Source organism: Squalius cephalus, assembly GCF_949319135.1.
Source record: "Squalius cephalus genome assembly, chromosome: 24".
NCBI lineage: Eukaryota > Metazoa > Chordata > Actinopteri > Cypriniformes > Leuciscidae > Squalius > Squalius cephalus.
Window position 1 is genome coordinate 23,704,444 of NC_137145.1, and position 21,096 is coordinate 23,725,539.

At 36.0% G+C, this 21,096-nt stretch overlaps 1 protein-coding gene across 2 annotated transcripts in view; it reads left to right on the forward strand.

Annotated features, from left to right (window-relative positions):
• The first annotated feature begins 1,312 nt into the window (after positions 1-1,312).
• The window catches only part of mamdc2b (MAM domain containing 2b), a 29,759-nt gene continuing 9,975 nt past the window's right edge, over positions 1,313-21,096 (forward strand). The window contains exons 1-9 of one of the 2 annotated variants that reach the window (XM_079861690.1): positions 1,313-1,464; positions 1,540-1,692; positions 1,770-1,874; positions 3,516-3,766; positions 5,516-5,600; positions 5,989-6,096; positions 7,034-7,317; positions 13,841-13,934; positions 14,018-14,149. In XM_079861690.1, coding sequence (XP_079717816.1) covers positions 1,662-1,692; positions 1,770-1,874; positions 3,516-3,766; positions 5,516-5,600; positions 5,989-6,096; positions 7,034-7,317; positions 13,841-13,934; positions 14,018-14,149 — 1,090 coding nt within the window. In that variant the 5' untranslated portion in view covers positions 1,313-1,464; positions 1,540-1,661. Of the gene's footprint in view, positions 1,693-1,769; positions 1,875-3,515; positions 3,767-5,515; positions 5,601-5,988; positions 6,097-7,033; positions 7,318-13,840; positions 13,935-14,017; positions 14,150-21,096 lie in introns of both variants that reach the window. The other variant, XM_079861689.1, reaches the window with a different exon arrangement.

Genomic DNA, 21,096 nt, shown 5'->3' on the forward strand with positions numbered 1-21,096 from the left:
TACTTAAAAACAAACTTATGGAATAATTTACTGATGTTTAGTTTAATTACTTCCAGTACAATGCTGCTGTTTGAAAAACAATATTCTTTTATTAATTTTTTTGTATTAAAAAAACATGCCAGTCATAAATATTCCATAATATGTTGATGTATTCTATAAATGTGAAGTTCTGTAGCGCTTTGGGGTGTGACCCTATGTTAGAAACACGTTGTCATGCTCACTTGTAGAATTAATTTGAGAAAAACAAAAAAGTTCAAGACTTGTTTGTATTATAAAAAAAATAAAAAGCTATTTGTTTCTGAAAAATAATTGTCTGATTATTTAATAGTTTTCTTGGAACACTTGTATGGCTCGTAATTACAAAGCAACTGAAATCATTCAATGTTTATTGCACACTAAATGTTCGTAAATTTAGCATAACATTAATTATATAATAATAGTAATAATATAATAATATATGATAATATAATAGTGACTTTAATAGGATTTTTTTAGCTCATACATCATAACATTTTGTATATGTAATATTGACTTTACTAGGATTTCTTTAGTTTATACAACATAACGTTATGTATATGTAATGGTGACTTTACTAAGATTTCTTTAGTTCATACAACATACATTATGTATGTCATATTGAGTTTACTAGGATTTCTTTAGTTCATACAACAAAACATTATGTATATGTAATAGTAACTTTACTAGGATTTCTTTAGTTCATACAACATTTAAATTGTCAACTTTACACACATTTTTTAGTAAATACAACTTACATTTTGTTTGTTGAGATTACTTAACAAAGCTATGTGGAACCCACTTGACGAAGTTTTCTTAAGTAAATCCAACATTTTATTTTTTTGAGTGTAAGATCACTGAAAGGAAGTTGTGATAGTCTTTTCTTCCCTATTGTCACGTACGTATACCCGAGTGAAACGGCTTCTGGAACAAGAACAAATTGGAACTGATGTTGTCCGTGGGGAAGTGATTGGATGGTTGTGGTTTGCTATTGGTGGATCTCATGTGAGTGACAGGTTGCTCCGCCCTCTCGCCAGTGAACACATCATCAGAGAAGAGGAGAGATGTTGCTGAAAGAGGAAGTTATTTTGATTAAAGATTATGAGGCACATGAATTTAAAAAAGTAATGGATAAACCATTTATAATAAATACTGCAATATTCCATAAACATTTTGATTTCATGGTGACAGATGTGCTCATATCATCAACAAATGTTGCATAACTAGAACACAGTTCTTACTGGATTCTTGCCTGAATAACAGGAGAAGAGGGAGATGTTGTGGTGCTCCAGATGGCACAGTACCAAAGTGGAAATACTTTACAAGAGACTGTCTGATTTCAAGATGTCACACATTCAAGAAAACAAAGGTCCATATGGATCAGATATGGATCAGATATGGATCTGATCTATGAGGGTGTTTGGAGGAGAAGCGGTCAGCAGGTCTGAGGTAAGGGAACCTCTGAATCTGGTCAACATTACTGAACCCCTCTCCCTTCTTCCCTCCCTTTTTCTTCTCCAGCAGCAGCCAGACAGAAGGATCACATCTGAGCGTCGGTTAAACGCTGGAAAGAAGGACAGGATGAGAGAGTGAAGTCTCGAAACGGGTCTTATTTCATCTTTACAGGACAAACCTTAGGAGAGAAGATGCTTTCTTTCTACGTTCTGAGCTTGATTGGTGAGGACTTGGTTTGATTGGTTGTCATGTCCATCATTGTACGTGCATAAGGCTGTGTTTGTGCTCTTTTCTCTCAGTGACAGCTAAAGCTGAGCTTTTGCCAGGCTCCTGTAGCTTTCGGGAGAGCATATGTGACTATATGTCCGACCCAGGCTTCCTCAGCTGGACTCTCGACTCGTCCGGTGAGTTTCAGCAGATGGACATGATCGCAGTGCATTTTTTAATCATTTGATGCCAAGTTCACCATTACATGAGTGGATGATATGTGACCCTGGACCACATATGAAAGCGGAATAAATAAGCTTTCCATTGATGTATGGTTTGTTAAGATAGGACAATACTGGCCGGGATACAACTATTTGAACATCTGGAATCTGAGGATGCCAAAAAATCGAAACGTTGAGAAAATCGCCTTTAAAGTGGTCCATTTATGTTTGAGCTTGTGCTGCATTCACTCACAAAAATAATTTTTTATATATTTACGGTAGGAAATGTACAAAATATCTTCACGGAACATGATCTTTACTTAATATCCTAATGATTTTTGGCATAAAATAAAAATCGAGAATTTTGACCCATACAATGTATTATTGGCTATTGCCACAAATATACCCGTGTGACATGTGACTGGTTTTGTGGTCCAGGGTCACATATCTGATTATTCTGTTTATGAGTGTATGGCATTTTTTTTTCTATTAATCTATGAAAAATACATTAAAAATGAAATTTTAAACATACAATTTCTTTAATAAGCCTCTTCTGTGATGAACATGTTTTTTTATTTCTGAATTGATGTTCACTTTGATCATTTTAGGAAATAAAGTAAAAAAAATAAAAATAAAAAGTGCATCTGTCCTGATATCATAATGCAGAAGAAGAGGAATCTTGAAAACAAAATGTTATTGAGTAGCATTATCATTATTATTTGACTATAGAAAAAACTAAATAGGCAGTGAAGCAGTTATGGTCAAACTATTTTAAAATTTTAATACATTTTATATGAACTGGTGTTGTGTGGAAAAGAGCTGTATAGAAATTCTTCAAAAATGTTCCTTTTCTCTTGTCCAAGACACACACACACACACACACACACACACACACACACACACACACACACACACACACACACATATATATGAAGAGTTCAGGTGCAAAAGCCTCTAAGTGCCATCTGAAATTTTCTTAATTTTCTTAAATGACAACAACTGAACTTAAATATACAAGCTTGATAAAAATTATCATTCTAGAAGAAAATTTCAGATGGCACTTAGAGGCTTTTGCATCTGAACTTCTCATACACAGAACTGTATTTTTTGGGGGGTGAACTAACCCTTTAAGACCACTTTTAGGCTTGTGAAAAGCAATGTTTCACATGGTTTATTCCAAATAGAGTTTGACATTGTTTTCAAAGTTAAAAAACATGTGAACTTCATGCACTGAAAAAGCCCAGAAAAAGTGAAGAAATCGTGTTTAGTGAGGCACATCTGGATGCAGTGGCCTCAATGTTTACGGCATCTGGAGATAGTGAAATAGCACATTATTGGATTGGGCAATTGTTGTGTTTAAACGTGGCATGAATCGCATTTCCACATGCCCACTGGATCATTTGCTTTTGATTTAAGAAGAAGAAATTAAGAAGAAATGTAAGGCTTAAATACAAATGTGGAGAAAATAGAAGCCCATGCTGACATGTGACACTTGACGGATGTATTTTAGCATTTCAGTCATGAAACAATAGTTTGGTTGTTAAGTGGTCTGTCACTGCTTTCTCAGCTGTACACAAACTCTTGCCATGAATGTTGTTTTCCCTCCGCTTCACTCAGGACACTTCATCACAGTTGAGGAGCGCGTCCAGGAGGACCAGGGGAAGGCGGTTCTTTTGGGTCCAGATGTGGATCAGCAGGACTGGAGCTGTTTCAGGATGGTGTATCAGGTCACAGCCGGCGCTTCCCTAGAGGTGCAGAAGCGCACAGACGGAGAGAGCTTCGATCAGGTGCTGTGGACGACCCAAACCCCGTCTGACAGCTGGCTCATCGCCAGCATTGACCTTCAGAACTCTACCGAAACATTTAAGGTGAGAGCTGTTGATACCCAGCTAACAGAGGATGGTCTCAGCTAACATTGTGGCAAGGTTATGAACGAACATTCTTCGAGAATGTCTGTTCAAAGTTATCTGGTCTTTAATAATGTTCTCATAATGATAGCACAAAGATTTATACATCGTTCATGGAACGTTTTTTCTGAAATATTTTAGTTGGATGTTCATCTAACATTTTTTAAACGTTTCTACTGGTTTTACAATGTTTATAGAGAAGCTTCAAAAGTAACATTCCCATTATGTTTGCAAAATGATCAAATGGAATGTTTCCTTAAAGGAAGGGTAGGCGATTTCGGAAAAGCTAGCAATAGAGCTGGTAAGTCCCGCCCCCTCCGCTAACCCCGCTGGACCTCTAGGTTGAAAAATCGTCAATGCAAGTGAATGGGAGAAAATAATTATTTTCTGGTCCCGTTTGAATTGTGCCATGAATGTGAACATATGTTGTCTGTGAATTTTTTATATAATCTTTCGTGTGAAGAATGCTACAATTTAGCGGGTAGAAGTTTGATACGGTTAGACTTTGTGTGAGAGCACTTTGTGGACTACAACTCTTCGCTGCTTTCGACGCGTTTGAAACGTCACCACCACTAGCACACGGACACTATAGCTCACGGATCCCGCTAAACATGGCTGTGTCTTTGGTGCACTTCACCGCCTTCTTTCAGGGAGAGGACAAAATCGTTGAGGTTGGTGAAAACCACGGGTAAGTCAACTTTATGGGGTGACGTCACATAGGCAACATGTAGTCTTTCTCGTTATGACTTTTCCACAACTGCTAGCCGAAGAATCATACCATATACTGTCAAACTCGTAACATGAAAAATTATATAAAAAATTCACAGACAACATATGTTCACATTCATGGCACAATTCAAACGGGACCAGAAAATAATTATTTTCTCCCATTCACTTGCATTGACGATTTTTCAACCTAGAGGTCCAGCGGGGTTTTACGGATGGGGCGGGACTTACCAGCTCTATAGCAAGCTAGCTTTGAAAGCATAAGATCCAAACGTTTCAAAAGCCACACCTCCTTCAAAACACATGAACGCACAGTCGCACACAGCAGAGTCTGCAAAGCATCATCATTCATTTCAGCGTTGATAGCGTTGACATAGAAACACATAAATCCGAGTCTGAGGGTTACCATCTCGTAATTACAGTTATGACATTGCATGAACGCAGCATAAGCTCATTGTTTTGGTTCAGAAGGAAGTGTAAAAGTTGGCTACAGTTTGTTTGTGGCGCTCAGTGACTGACGTCTGTCTACAACTCTACAACGACTGTGTGGAAGCATGCAAATGCACATGTTAACAGGCAGGTAGGACATCCTTTCATTCGGGCCGAATGCAATGATTGGACGAACATTTATTGGTCCTGAGACTTCCACAGAAGATACTGTATATGTACATTTTTGATATTTAGGCCACTTCTATTATTGATCACTATCAGGATGTAAAGAGAGTTTCAACCAGTATAACAAAATGTGTCTATAAAAAAATTGCCTACCCTACCATTAATGTTCACATAACCAAGAAAAACAAACAAAAAACATTTAAAATACTGGATGTTTTGACTGTTCAGAGAACATTCAGAAATAACGTTTTCATAACTTAATATGAACTATGCTAAGATCATATTTTTATTAACTGGCCTACTCTAGATTTGCTGATGTATGTATTATTGTCATGTGAGAATAATGACAAGTTCACTCCACATTTGTAGATCGTCATTGAAGGCAAACTAGGAGAGGAAGAAGGCAGCAGCGTGTCCATCTATGAGATAAAGATCTCTGACAAATACTGTATAGGTTAGTGCTGTCTTAACTTGGGCCACTAAACAGCATGTTAGATTCAGTCCAGCAACCTTTCACTTTGCTTATTTATAACATGAACAATGTAATGCCAAAATCAGGGCCAACCACATGAAAAGAACTATTAATCACGGAAAAAAGATGCTGTTCTTTCTTAACGATGTTTTGATGGCTATTCGGGTCCAGCCCGTGTGCACATTCCTGGGGCAAATGAAAATATTTTAAACGAACCCAGATTTCTGTTGCTCAGTTCTTATGTTAGTCAGCATTGTGCTCCTTCAATGTTATTGCCCTAAAAGGCTTGCAGAGCTAGAGGGCTTCAAAACTAGTTATTGACATTTTCATGCAAAATAATTACTCCTTTTTTGGTCATGTGACCCCAAAGAGTGTGACTTTGAAGAAGCTCACCTGTGTGGATACACAAACCAGAGGAACAGATATATGAACTGGCGTGTGGGACGATCAGATGACGCTACACTGACAGATGGAACGGGTTAGTCTGCTTTATCATATATGACATGAAAAGAGATTTAGCCTCAAAATCTTATTCAATATAAAAAAAACATTATATTGTATAATCTTAGACGACATGGAAAATGTTCTATAATTTTTTGTTGTAATCTTGAATAATACAAAAAATCTATGTATAATATCTATATTATTATACAAATCATAAACAATTTTTGCGATTTAAATCTTAAATTGTTTATGATTTATATAATAATATACCTGTATAATGAAAACAAATATATACAGTAATCTTATGCAATTGTATCTGTATTTAATTTTATACATATTCTATGATACAATTACAAAAAATATATTTTATAAGTTGTATAATTTTACACAATACAAATATATATATATATATATATATATATTCAAAAAAGTTTTTCATATCAAAAAGTTTATCAAAAGTTAAATCTTATACGATTTGAAAAATATAAAAATCTATTATTTTTTATAATCATGTACAATAGAAAATAAGCTTTTCAGCATATAATTTCTAACCTGTTTAATTTAAAACAAATATATCATATAATACCAAAAACATACCATTTTATAGGTATTTAATGTAATACTTATTCTATATTTATGCTATACGAAATTTATACAATTTAAAAAATCTTATACAGAAAAGTGTTATGGTATAGTGTAATGTGATTAGATTTTTTTATTGTATAATATACACGCTAAAATTATCTTCAAAAGTTTTATCTTATGATCTTAACAAAAAATGTATACAAAATTTTGTATCCTAATGGATAACGTTGTATCGCATAATCTTGTACAGTTTGACGGCATTATTACACACTTCAGACAGTCATACATGAAAGACTGTTACACCGTCTGACATCCTGTTACCGTAAAATCTGGATTTTCCTGATACCGAGGTTCTGTCAGTCATGTCCTTTTATTGATCTGCACAGGTCAGTACATGTATGTGGACTCCACTGACACTAAAAGCTTCCAGGAGGTGGCCGAGCTGGTGTCTCCGATGACCACAGTGCCCATGTCGGGCTGCTTGAGCTTCCAGTACCAGCAGGATCACGCTGGGGACCATCTGTTCTCCCTCTTCACCAGGGATCAGGCGGGACAATATCAGGAGCTGTGGAGAGCCGATCTACCTGGAAACAAGCGTGTGGACTGGAGTCCAGAAGCCAGGGTCTGGATACCTGTACAAGTGGACCTGAAAGCTCCATATCCTATTGAGGTAAGGACTGACCAACACAAATAAACCACATCATGCTGGTTCATGCACATCAAAAACTCCTATTATTGTGGGAAAATCTATTCCAGATGCAACCACCACCAAGGCACATAAAATAAAACTGACTGGCTGTTTTACACCCGGCAAACAGTCTCTTCCTGGATAAGATAAGCTGCCAAATTACTGTTAGCTGTAACCTAAGGAATAAAAGTGGGTGTGTGGTTTTATTGATGCTGTTCCTGAAGGACGTCCCAGGAAAACATTTGGGTTTTAAAGAAAATACCCAGCTAACAAATGTTGAAGAATGTTTTGCTAACGTTCCCATTAAAGGAGTGGTTCACTTTACAATGAAAGTTAGCCCATGATTTACTCACCCTCAAGCCATCCTAGGTGTATATGACTTTCTTCTCTCAGACGAATACAATCTGAGTTATATTAAGAAATGTCCTGGCTCTTCCAAGCCTTATAATGGCAGTGAATTGCAACCATCAGTATGAACCTCTAAAAAGTGCATCCATCCATCATAAACGAACTCCACACGGCTCTGGGGGATTAATAAAGGCCTTCTGAAGCAAAACCATGAGTTTGTGTTAGAAAAATATTCCTATTTAACATGTTACAAAGTAAAACTCTAGCTTCCGGCCAAACGAACGTACGCAGTTTACTTACGCCTACAGCGCGACTTACGCAACTTGTGGCGTCAGCAGTAGCGAGTGCGTCGTGGCGTAGCGTAAATATCAGCAGCATTACATTACTCGCATAAGTCGAATCCGTATGTTTGTTTGGCTGGAAGCTACTAGTTATTTTAATTTATAAAGTTTTAAATATGGATATTTTTCTTACACAAACGCATCACTTCGCTTCAGAAGGCCTTTATTAACCCCCCGGAGCCGTGTGGAGCACTTTAATCATGGATAAATGCACTTTTATGATGGATAGATGCACTTTTATGATGGATAGATGCACTTCTATGATGGATAGATGCACTTTTATGATGGATAGATGCAGTTATGATGGATAGATGCACTTTTATGATGGATAGATGCAGTTTTATGATGGATAGATGCACTTTTATGATGGATAGATGCACTTTTATGATGGATAGATGCAGTTTTATGATGGATAGATGCACTTTTATGATGGATAGATGCACTTTTATGATGGACAGATGCAGTTTTATGATGGATAGATGCAGTTTTATGATGGATAGATGCACTTTTATGATGGATATGCACTTTTATGATGGATATGCACTTTTATGATGGATAGATGCACTTTTATGATGGACAGATGCAGTTTTATGATGGATAGATGCACTTTTATGATGGATAGATGCACTTTTATGATGGACAGATGCACTTTTATGATGGATAGATGCAGTTTTATGATGGATAGATGCACTTTTATGATGGATAGATGCACTTTTATGATGGATAGATGCACTTTTATGATGGATAGATGCAGTTTTATGATGGATAGATGCACTTTTATGATGGATAGATGCACTTTGATGGATAGATGCGCTTTTATGATGGATAGATGCACTTTTATGATGGATAGATGCAGTTTTATGATGGATAGATGCACTTTTATGATGGATAGATGCAGTTTTATGATGGATAGATGCACTTTTATGATGGATAGATGCACTTTTATGATGGACAGATGCACTTTTATGATGGATAGATGCAGTTTTATGATGGATAGATGCACTTTTATGATGGATAGATGCACTTTTATGATGGATAGATGCACTTTGATGGATAGATGCGCTTTTATGATGGATAGATGCACTTTTATGATGGATAGATGCAGTTTTATGATGGACAGATGCACTTTTATGATGGACAGATGCACTTTTATGATGGACAGATGCAGTTTTATGATGGATAGATGCACTTTTATGATGGATAGATGCACTTTTATGATGGTTAGATGCACTTTTATGATGGATAGATGCACTTTGATGGATAGATGCGCTTTTATGATGGATAGATGCACTTTTTATGATGGATAGATGCACTTTGATGGATAGATGCGCTTTTATGATGGATAGATGCACTTTTATGATGGATAGATGCACTTTTATCATGGACAGATGCAGTTTTATGATGGATAGATGCACTTTTATGATGGATAGACGCACTTTTATGATGAATAGATGCACTTTTATCATGGACAGATGCAGTTTTATGATGGATAGATGCACTTTTATGATGGATAGATGCAGTTATGATGGATAGATGCACTTTTATGATGGATAGATGCAGTTTTATGATGGATAGATGCACTTTTATGATGGATAGATGCACTTTTATGATGGACAGATGCAGTTTTATGATGGATAGATGCAGTTTTATGATGGATAGATGCACTTTTATGATGGATATGCACTTTTATGATGGATAGATGCACTTTTATGATGGACAGATGCAGTTTTATGATGGATAGATGCACTTTTATGATGGATAGATGCACTTTTATGATGGACAGACAGATGCAGTTTTATGATGGATAGATGCACTTTTATGATGGATAGATGCACTTTTATGATGGATAGATGCAGTTTTATGATGGATAGATGCAGTTTTATGATGGATGCAGTTTTATGATGGATAGATGCAGTTTTATGATGGATAGATGCACTTTTATGATGGATAGATGCACTTTGATGGATAGATGCGCTTTTATGATGGATAGATGCAGTTTTATGATGGATAGATGCACTTTTATGATGGATAGATGCAGTTTTATGATGGATAGATGCACTTTTATGATGGATAGATGCACTTTTATGATGGATAGATGCAGTTTTATGATGGATAGATGCACTTTTATGATGGATAGATGCACTTTTATGATGGATAGATGCAGTTTTATGGATAGATGCGCTTTTATGATGGATAGATGCACTTTTATGATGGATAGATGCAGTTTTATGATGGACAGATGCAGTTTTATGATGGACAGATGCACTTTTATGATGGACAGATGCAGTTTTATGATGGATAGATGCACTTTTATGATGGATAGATGCACTTTTATGATGGATAGATGCACTTTTATGATAGACAGATGCACTTTTATGATGGATAGATGCACTTTTATGATAGACAGATGCACTTTTATGATGGATAGATGCAGTTTTATGATGGATAGATGCACTTTTATGATGGATAGATGCACTTTTATGATGGATAGATGCACTTTGATGGATAGATGCGCTTTTATGATGGATAGATGCACTTTTATGATGGATAGATGCAGTTTTATGATGGACAGATGCAGTTTTATGATGGACAGATGCACTTTTATGATGGACAGATGCAGTTTTATGATGGATAGATGCACTTTTATGATGATAGATGCACTTTTATGATGGATAGATGCACTTTTATGATGGATAGATGCACTTTGATGGATAGATGCGCTTTTATGATGGATAGATGCACTTTTATGATGGATAGATGCACTTTGATGGATAGATGCGCTTTTATGATGGATAGATGCACTTTTATGATGGATAGATGCACTTTTATGATGGATAGACGCACTTTTATGATGAATAGATGCACTTTTATCATGGACAGATGCAGTTTTATGATGGATAGATGCAGTTTTATGATGGATAGATGCACTTTCATGATGGACAGATGCACTTTTATGATGGACAGATGCACTTTTATGATGGATAGATGCGCTTTTATAATGGATAGATGCACTTTTATAATGGATAGATGCACTTTTATGATGGATAGAGATGCGCTTTTATGATGGATAGATGCACTTTTATAATGGATAGATGCGCTTTTATGATGGATAGAGATGCACTTTTATGATGGATAGAGATGCACTTTTATGATGGATAGATGCGCTTTTATGATGGATAGAGATGCGCTTTTATGATGGATAGATGCACTTTTATAATGGATAGATGCGCTTTTATGATGGATAGAGATGCACTTTTATGATGGATAGATGCACTTTTATGATGGATAGATGCACTTTTATGATGGATAGATGCACTTTTATGATGGATAGATGCACTTTTATGATGGATAGATGCGCTTTTATGATGGATAGATGATGCGCTTTTATGATGGATAGATGCACTTTTATAATGGATAGATGCACTTTTATGATGTATAGAGATGCGCTTTTATGATGGATAGATGCACTTTTATAATGGATAGATGCACTTTTATGATGGATAGAGATGCGCTTTTATGATGGATAGATGCACTTTTATAATGGATAGATGCACTTTTATGATGGATAGAGATGCGCTTTTATGATGGATAGATGCAGTTTTATGATGGATAGATGCAGTTTTATGATGGATAGATGCACTTTTATGATGGATAGATGCACTTTTATGATGGATAGATGCACTTTTATGATGGATAGAGATGCGCTTTTATAATGGATAGATGCACTTTTATAATGGATAGATGCACTTTTATGATGGATAGAGATGCGCTTTTATGATGGATAGATGCGCTTTTATGATGGATAGATGCACTTTTGTAATGGATAGAGATGCGCTTTTATGATGGATAGATGCACTTTTATAATGGATAGATGCGCTTTTATGATGGATAGAGATGCACTTTTATGATGGATAGAGATGCACTTTTATGATGGATAGATGCACTTTTATGATGGATAGATGCACTTTTATGATGGATAGATGCGCTTTTATGATGGATAGATGCACTTTTATGATGGATAGATGCACTTTTGTAATGGATAGATGCGCTTTTATGATGGATGGATGCGCTTTTATGATGGATAGATGCACTTTTATGATGGACAGATGCACTTTTATGATGGACAGATGCGCTTTTATGATGGATAGATGCGCTTTTATCATGGATAGATGCACTTTTATCATGGACAGATGCACTTTTATGATGGATAGATGCACTTTTATGATGGATAGATGCGCTTTTATGATGGATCGATGCGCTTTTATGATGGATAGATGCGCTTTTATGATGGATAGATGCGCTTTTATGATGGATAGATGCACTTTTATGATGGATAGATGCGCTTTTATCATGGATAGATGCACTTTTATCATGGACAGATGCACTTTTATGATGGATAGATGCGCTTTTATGATGGATCGATGCGCTTTTATGATGGATAGATGCACTTTTATGATGGATAGATGCGCTTTTATGATGGATAGATGCGCTTTTATGATGATCGATGCAGTTTTATCATGGATAGATGCAGTTTTATCATGGATAGATGCACTTTAATCATGGATAGATGCACTTTAATCATGGATAGATGCACTTTAATCATGGATAGATGCACTTTAATCATGGATAGATGTGCTTTAATCATGGATAGATGTGCTTTTATGATGGATAGATGCGCTTTTATGATGGATAGATGCACTTTAATCATGGATAGATGCACTTTAATCATGGATAGATGCACTTTAATCATGGATAGATGTGCTTTAATCATGGATAGATGTGCTTTTATGATGGATAGATGTGCTTTTATCATGGATAGATGCACTTTTATGATGGATAGATGCACTTTTATGATGGATAGATGCAGTTTTATCATGGATAGATGCACTTTAATCATGGATAGATGCACTTTAATCATGGATAGATGTGCTTTTATGATGGATAGATGCACTTTTATGATGGAAAGATGCACTTTTATGATGGAAAGATGCACTTTTATGATGGATAGATGCGCTTTTATGATGATCGATGCACTTTTATGATGGATAGATGCGCTTTTATGATGGATAGATGCGCTTTTATGATGGATAGATGCACTTTTATGATGGATAGATGATGTGCTTTTATGATGAAAGATGCGCTTTTATGATGGATAGATGTGCTTTTATGATGAAAGATGCGCTTTTATGATGGATTGATGCACTTTTATGATGGACAGATGCAGTTTTATGGACTTCAACAGAAACAGTCATTCACTGCCATTATAAAGCTTGGAAGAGCCAGGACATTTATTAATATATCTCCGATTGTACTCGTCTGAAAGAAGAATGTCATATACACCTAGGATGGCTTAATTACCGTTATGTGTCTGACGTTGTAAAGAGCGATACCATTGTGCAACGTTTACCTCAGTAAGTGGCAGAGTGGATCTCTGAGCTGGTGGTGTGAGTGGAGGCTAATTAGCATATTCATAGTTATATGGATTCATGGAAATGAGGAAAGGGTGTAGAGTTACATTCAAGCTATTGTAAGGCATGAATATTTTTTTTTCACAGGAAAAAACGTTGAAATATGTCATTTTGGTGATCAAAGATGAGTTTTAAGGGATGCAATTATTGACTACAGGGGGACTTAATATTTTTTTCAGTGTTTTAAGACATGAAATTAAATGTAATTAGACTTTATATTTAATTTTAAATCCTTTAAATAATTTTAAATGTTCAGTTTAGCATGATAATTGTTGAACATAATAATTTATCACACTACATGTACAATTGACAACCCTACCCTTTATATGTGTGTGTATATCCTACCAGTTGGTGTTTGAGGGGGCGTTCAACAGTCCTCATGGAGGATACGTGCTTCTCGATGACATTTCCTTCTCTCCAGAGTTCTGTCATGCAGGCACAGGTATGTTTAAACACCTCGAAGCTCAATTCAATACCCCAATACCCAATTCCTACATGACCACTTAAAAATATGTGTTTTCACAGAGCCAACATTTGATCCATCTATTGCAAACTGTGACTTTGAGTCAGGATATTGTCAGTATGTCCAGACACTGTGGAGGAGAGTGTCTGTCAAGCCCAACATCTACAGCGCTGGAGACCATACGACAGGAGCAGGTACAGGCACTTATAATCCACACTACCAGTCAAAGGTCTGAGGTCAGTAATATATAGGGGTGTAAGAAAAAATCGATACACTTGAGTATCGCGATATTTTATTTTGCAATACTGTATCGATTTTCAAAAACGCAATATCGATTTTTTTTTTTTTTTTTTACGTCCAAAAATATTCATGGTAAGACCGTAAGACAGTGGTTCGCGCTTATGTTGTTTAAATCCCTACCACTAGATAGCTATGCTGAGACGCACCACTAGTGCCCTCGCCAGGCTCGCCTATAACGGTGCGTGTCCACTGGACATTTTAGGATTGACAGCGGACCGGAGAAAGCGTTGAGAGCGACCGAGAGCGTCAAAAAGTTGGGCAGTTCCTTTATACAAATATCAAGCGAAAAACGCAGTCGGCAGCCACCCAGTAAACACAGAACGTTCCCCTAACGTTCCCATATGGTTCCCATTTGGTTATTTTTTTGGGAACCAAATAAGAACGTTCTAGGAACGTTCTCTGTAGGTTTTATTTTTATAACCTAAAGAGAACGTTCTGGGAACGTTCCCTGCAGGTTGTTATTTAATAACCTAAAGAGAACCTTCCCAGAACGTTCCCTGCAGGTTATTTTTAGGTTTTATTTTTACAACCTAAAGAGAACGTTCTGGGAACGTTCCCTGCAGGTTGTTATTTTATAACCTAAAGAGAACCTTCCCGGAACGTTCTCTGCAGGTTATTATTTTAATATCATACGTTTGCAATACCTACGGTACATGATATGGCATAAATCCAGCAAAAAGCGCTCCCTAGTGGTTTATATCTCGTAGAAAACACTTGTGCTGAATATTATTACACCTATTTCTAAACATTTTGTTGACAATTACTACATTAAATATGCCTATAATGCATCCATAAAAACATTAAACATCACAGTAGTTTAACACCGAAACAACAGCACTTAAATAGCCTATTAATAACTGCATATTAATATATTCAGATACTGTATGTGAAGCACTGTTAAATATATTGAAATACATTTTGTATTCCATTTACAGTTTGCGATGGCCACAGACCTATCCACTTAATAACGTATCAAGTTTCAGGATATTTTAGCTGATTATCAAATTATTAACTCCATCAATTCAAAATTAATGTAAATGCTGCGTGACTTCTACTGTGTTTTAATGGGCGCGCGCGCTGAACATTCAAGCCGCATTTGAACTGGAGCGGAGGGCGTTACCATGGAAACGAGGCAGCAGCTCAACTGACAATCAGCGAAACTCCGTCTCGCACTGTTGTTTTAACTACTTTAAGGTAAGTTTAGTCCATAAAATTACACAAATAGTACATACAAATGTTTCTGAGACTTTCTTTGATGTAAATGACTTGCTTCGGTTGAATATTTAGTTTATAGAAATGGTTTAGTGTCTTCGCAAAAGTCCGTTAGCATCTCAACTGTTAGGCTAACTGTTAACTAAAGGTAAGGTTAATTTAGGTAAACTATAGACTTGAGCTGCAATTTTGGGCTTTTAATCACATCTTATGTGTAGATGAGAGATTTTGTAGTTTTGTAAAGGTTTTGCTGACAACTGGTCAATGGATGAATGGAAATAAGCTAATTTATTTAACGTTAACCAAAAAAGTGTGCACTGTATGGTTAATTCAGTTATCACGTGACGTCACACCATTACGCCCACCTGGAGGGCAAAATAAGGCTTTTCTCCACTGCCCAGTCATTTTATCAGGTTTGTAGTATTAATGTAGTAAAACAGTGTTATTAAAAGATCAAATTCAATATATACCGCTTATTCATCATGATGCATACTTTGTACAGGTAAGCAGATGAATACAGAACAAATTATTTATAACATAATAATATTGTTTGTCTTCTCCCCTTTACAGTATTGTTTGCCATCTAACGTTAGTCCTGTTCACAGAGTTAAGCTCCAAACCCTATTAAGCAGACCTGAGCAGCTGATCCAGGATCACCAGAAACTCTGCAGAACTTTGGTCTGGACACCAGTGATGTAAGTTCAGAACATATTGCAGGAGATATCAACATTGTCTCTCAAGGTCCACTTACATGCAGAGGTTTACTCCAACCTAGTGTAGCACACCTGAACAAGCTAATCAAGGTGCTAAACTCTGGGTGCATATCACTCAGGTCTCTAGCTCAGTAGTCAGTGGTTAAGGGCTGTCTTTATCACAAAATCCTTACAGTGCACTGAAACATTCGCTCCCTAAAAACTCACTATGTTATCGGAAGTTCTGAAGCTCAAAACTTTATCACACGAGACAGTTCGCTACAAAATGACGTGATAGCTGATTTTAAAACACAAACCAATATTATATTTCAGCATAATACGTTGCTAGACAGGTAATGTCTAATCAAGCAAACATTCACAATTTATCTATGACTGAAATCTTGCACAAATATGTAGAGGGAAAACTCAAGAAAACTCCAAATACTTCACATTTTGGACAACCATTGTTTTTTTACATTTACATTTTGGTTATTGTTTTCTTTCTCACTTTAGATGCTGGAGAAAAAACATCCAGGCTAAAGCATTCAAAGTGGAAACTTCTGTCGTGGCTCAATAATCCAGGATTGGGACGGTGGAAGGAGCAGATCAGAGATCAGGAAGAGATCTACTGGTGCCCCTGAGGAACTGATTTACCTTATGCGTCAAACATTACCAAACATTTTCATCACTCACCTTCATGTCGTTGCAAACCTGTAAGACTTTCGTTCATCTTTGAAACACAAATGTAGATCTTTTTAATGAAATCTGAGAGCTTTCTGTCCCTCCATTTCACAGTTTATGCAACTACAACTTTCAAGGTAAAAGACATTGTAACAATAATCAATATGACTAGTGGTTTAACCTCAACTTTATGAAGTGAATACTTTGTGTGTGCAAAAAAAAACCATTGCATCTTTATTCACAAAATATACATCTCTGACACGTGTTCACGGCAGAGTTTCCGCTAGAAAAAAATGGTGCCGGTCACAAAGGTTTCGTTTTCCGGACATTTTGATGATATGCCGTTCAAATAGGCCTATCGCCTCTTAAATTAGCCAAGTTGAGGAAAACTGGAGGCAGGCTATGTAACTTAAAAAATGACATAAGGCTGTATAGAATGCAACATGTTTATTAGCCTAACTTTCAAAAAACATGAACCACCGATTGGCGTCAATCAACGTCAATTGTTTTTACTATGGTTTCACATTCATATTTTAACAAACCAATCCCCCTTCCCAACATAAAATATCTGAAGCCTATTGTTTTTACTCAAGCGAACTTCCAGTGTCTCTCCACAACTTGCAATGCGCATAAGCCGCATAAGCCGCGTAACCTTGTTCTCCGCAAGGCGACATCGCTGCTTGTCTTGATCCGATTCTGCAGCGAGAACCCCCTCTCTGCAGGAACACTCGAGACACATTTTCTACTATGGTTATGTACGTTTCTTCATTCGGATCTATTTGCGATCCATTCTAAACAAACAACGCAGTTTATATGCTTCGTCCTTGTTTCATTATTCATTAAGATAATAATTAATAAATGCACGCATAATTATCAGTGAATTTGATAAATGTTGCAGATATGTTTTGCTATGCATGCAAACAAATGCCTTTCAACTTATGTGTGCAAAATTCAGAATAAAATGAATGTGCAGCAACATTAAGTTTAATATTTGTTAAAATATTATAATGTTATTTTTTAATTTATGTTGATTATGAAAAGTGAACCGCACGAGTATACTCTCTTACATCTTATAAGATGTAAGGATGCGCAATATCGAGAGACATGGAGCGGGTCAGATGATTTTGACCACTTAATTAAGTTTTTTGTTTTGTAGAAAGCCTTTTTTAAGTGAATTTCGTTTTGTATAAATTGTATCTTAATTTTAATATTTTTTTTATCAACCAATTGCCTGGATTTTAGCAAATATAGCAGACGATAGGCCTAATGATGACGGCGCCCGCGCGGTCACTTGCATTGCTGGAGCGCATCTCATCCTAATTTAACGAAACTCAGCGTAGGCCTCACCCTCACAGACATGAAATATATCTTAAGAAAGCTTGAAATGTCTTTTTAACAATTTAAAACGAAAAGAAATAGGCTACAGTCTGATTATGTAATCCATGATGTGCATTTCTCTCTAGCGCGTTCACTATGGAGATGGCGATCGTCAACTTACTCTTTACAGCTGTTGTTGCTGTTAATAAACTAAAAAATAATAGGCCTATAATTTTATTAAACAATAAATTAAATGAAATTGTAATTGTATTAAAAAAGCAACTAAAAAACAAAACTCCTGTTTAAGTTTTTTTTAACCTATACTAATTACGCATTAAATTCTGAGTCGCTGTCCTCGGTGCCCAGAAAAGCGCTGTAACGGAAACGAAGGGGAACCCGTTTTTATTTACTTTTTTTTTTTTGACTTATTTTAACTGGCCCATCCAGTTTTCTGGAGGCCCACCTACAATCAAAATCCTGGCGCCGCTAGTGCTTCGCAGCGGTCTGATATCAAGAAATAACAGACCGCATTCCACATTGGAATTCAACCAAGCCATGTAATAATGTTTAATAACTTTCAAACTGTTCCTTTAGAACATAGTCAAAGGTAGGTGTATTTTTGCTTTATACATTTTAGGCTTATTCTCAAATTCAGATTGTGTTAGGGGGGCGGGATAGCCAATTTTAATCGGACAATTTGACCGGAGAGATTTAATTTTGTCGGACATTTCATTTTTTTTTTCGGCCAATGTCCGGCAATTACCGGACAACGGGAACCCTGGTTCACGGAGCACCACGATTCATCAGTGTTGTGTTGGCAAGAGAGTTGGCCATCTCATGGTGCAACATGTGTCGGAGATACATCATTTGTGAATAAAGACGCAATTGTTTGCGCACACAAGGTATCTGTTAAAAATATCTTCATTTGTGTTTTCCACAAAAGGGTTTGGAGCGACATAGTAAGTAATTATTGACAGAATTTACATTTTTGTGTGAACTATCTCTTTAGGTACTGTTTTCTAATTTGGTTATAATTGGTCAATTGTTCTGTTTTATTTTCAATATTTTTAAGATTTATTGTTTTGAAAAAAAAATATACAGAAAAGAAAAATTTAATAAGTCACAGTAAAAACTTTAAAGTTGTTAAAAAGAAATTATGTTTCGAATAAATGCTGCTCTTTTGAAAGTTCTATTGAAAGAATACTGAAAACTGTATCGTAGTTTCCACAAAAATATGAAGCCGTACAACTGATAGTAATCAGTTTTTTTTTTGAGAATCAAATCATCATTTTATAATGATTTCTGAAGGATCATGTGACACTGAAGACTGAAGTAATGATGCTGAAAATTCAGCTTTGCATCACATGAATAAATTACACATTACTATATATTTACATGTATGCAAAGTTATTTTTATTGTAGTAATATTTCACAATATAACTGTTTTTAGGGTATGCTTGATCAAATGCAGGCTTAAGATGTGATCAGAAACGTGTTTTTTATGTGAAAGATGTATCTGATGTGTCAATAAATGGTCTGCAAATCTTTTATGAATTGTTTTATTATGAATATTAAATATAACCATTTATTCACGGTTGAAATTAGGCCTGAAATTTTCAACTCACTTTACAACCTAATTTAGATTGGTAATTTATGTTATACTTATATTATAAATTATAATATAGAAATTATATAAATATTAAAGATTTTTAATTTATTTTTTATAACGTTCCGAGAACCTTCCGGGAACGTTCCGAGAACCTTTAGGCAACGTTCCCGGAACGTTCCCCTAACCTATAGGGAACGTTCCGAGAACCTTTCGGCAACGTTCCCGGAACGTTCCCCTAACCTATAGGGAACGTTCTATTAACGTAAAGAAAACTTTCCTAGCTAACTAACAGGGAACGTTAGAATGTTTGTTCTGAGAACGTTCTGGGAACGTTCTGGGAACCTGAAAATAACGTTCTGGGAACGTTCTGGGAACCAAAAATTGTTAACTGGGGCAATTGCTGTGAGGTTCGGGATGTGACGTCTGTCTTGAGAGTTTAAACATATGCAAATTGTGCCGGAGTTTATGCTGGATTTAGTGCGTAAATCATTTTGTTTACAAATTAGACATTGTGCAGTTGTTATATATATGTTAAATATTTCATTTTGGATGTGTTTATTGTGATTATATTGGCTGGTTTTATAAAAGTTTATACAATTGAAAGGATATCTTTGCTTGGTGCATTTGGAAACAAAGCTTGTCTATTTCTAAATGTAATCGCGTGCATCGTTCACACCAAATGCGAATAGAGCATCTGGCGCGAGTGATTTCAATGTTAAGTCAATGCAAAGACGCGTTTACGCGCCTCTGGAGGTCCTGCGGCACGAGGCGTTTAGCGCGGCGCGGTTCGCCTCATTCGCGCGTCCAGTTCTTTTAAAATCTTTTATCACATAAAACTTGATTTCAATATATGACACATTCATTTTGTTCACTTTCATCCACTTTCATTCATTTTCGTCCAGTTCACTTTGTTGTTTTGTATTGTGACAGGGGCTATGTACCTATTTTCTTTTATTATGGCCTACTTGAGCATATAAAAATTTGCTCACTAAGAACCTGTGAACCACAATCCCAAACTGGCAGTTTGATTTTCTGTGTACTGAATTGTTTACCTAAAGTAAACTTCTTTGACTTTTATGCACATCATGTCTTTTGTAAAATATTTTAAATATATTTTACTTTAAAAAAATCCCAATATATCGCCTTATGCACAGTATCGAAATATATTGCAATATATTGAATCGTGACCCATGTATCGTGATACGTATCGTATCGCCAGATTCTTGCCAATACACAGCCCTAGTAATATATATATAAAACGATAGTGTATATAAAATACATTAATGATTAAGACATTGTAAAGCATGAAAAGGGCTAAAATATAGTTGTA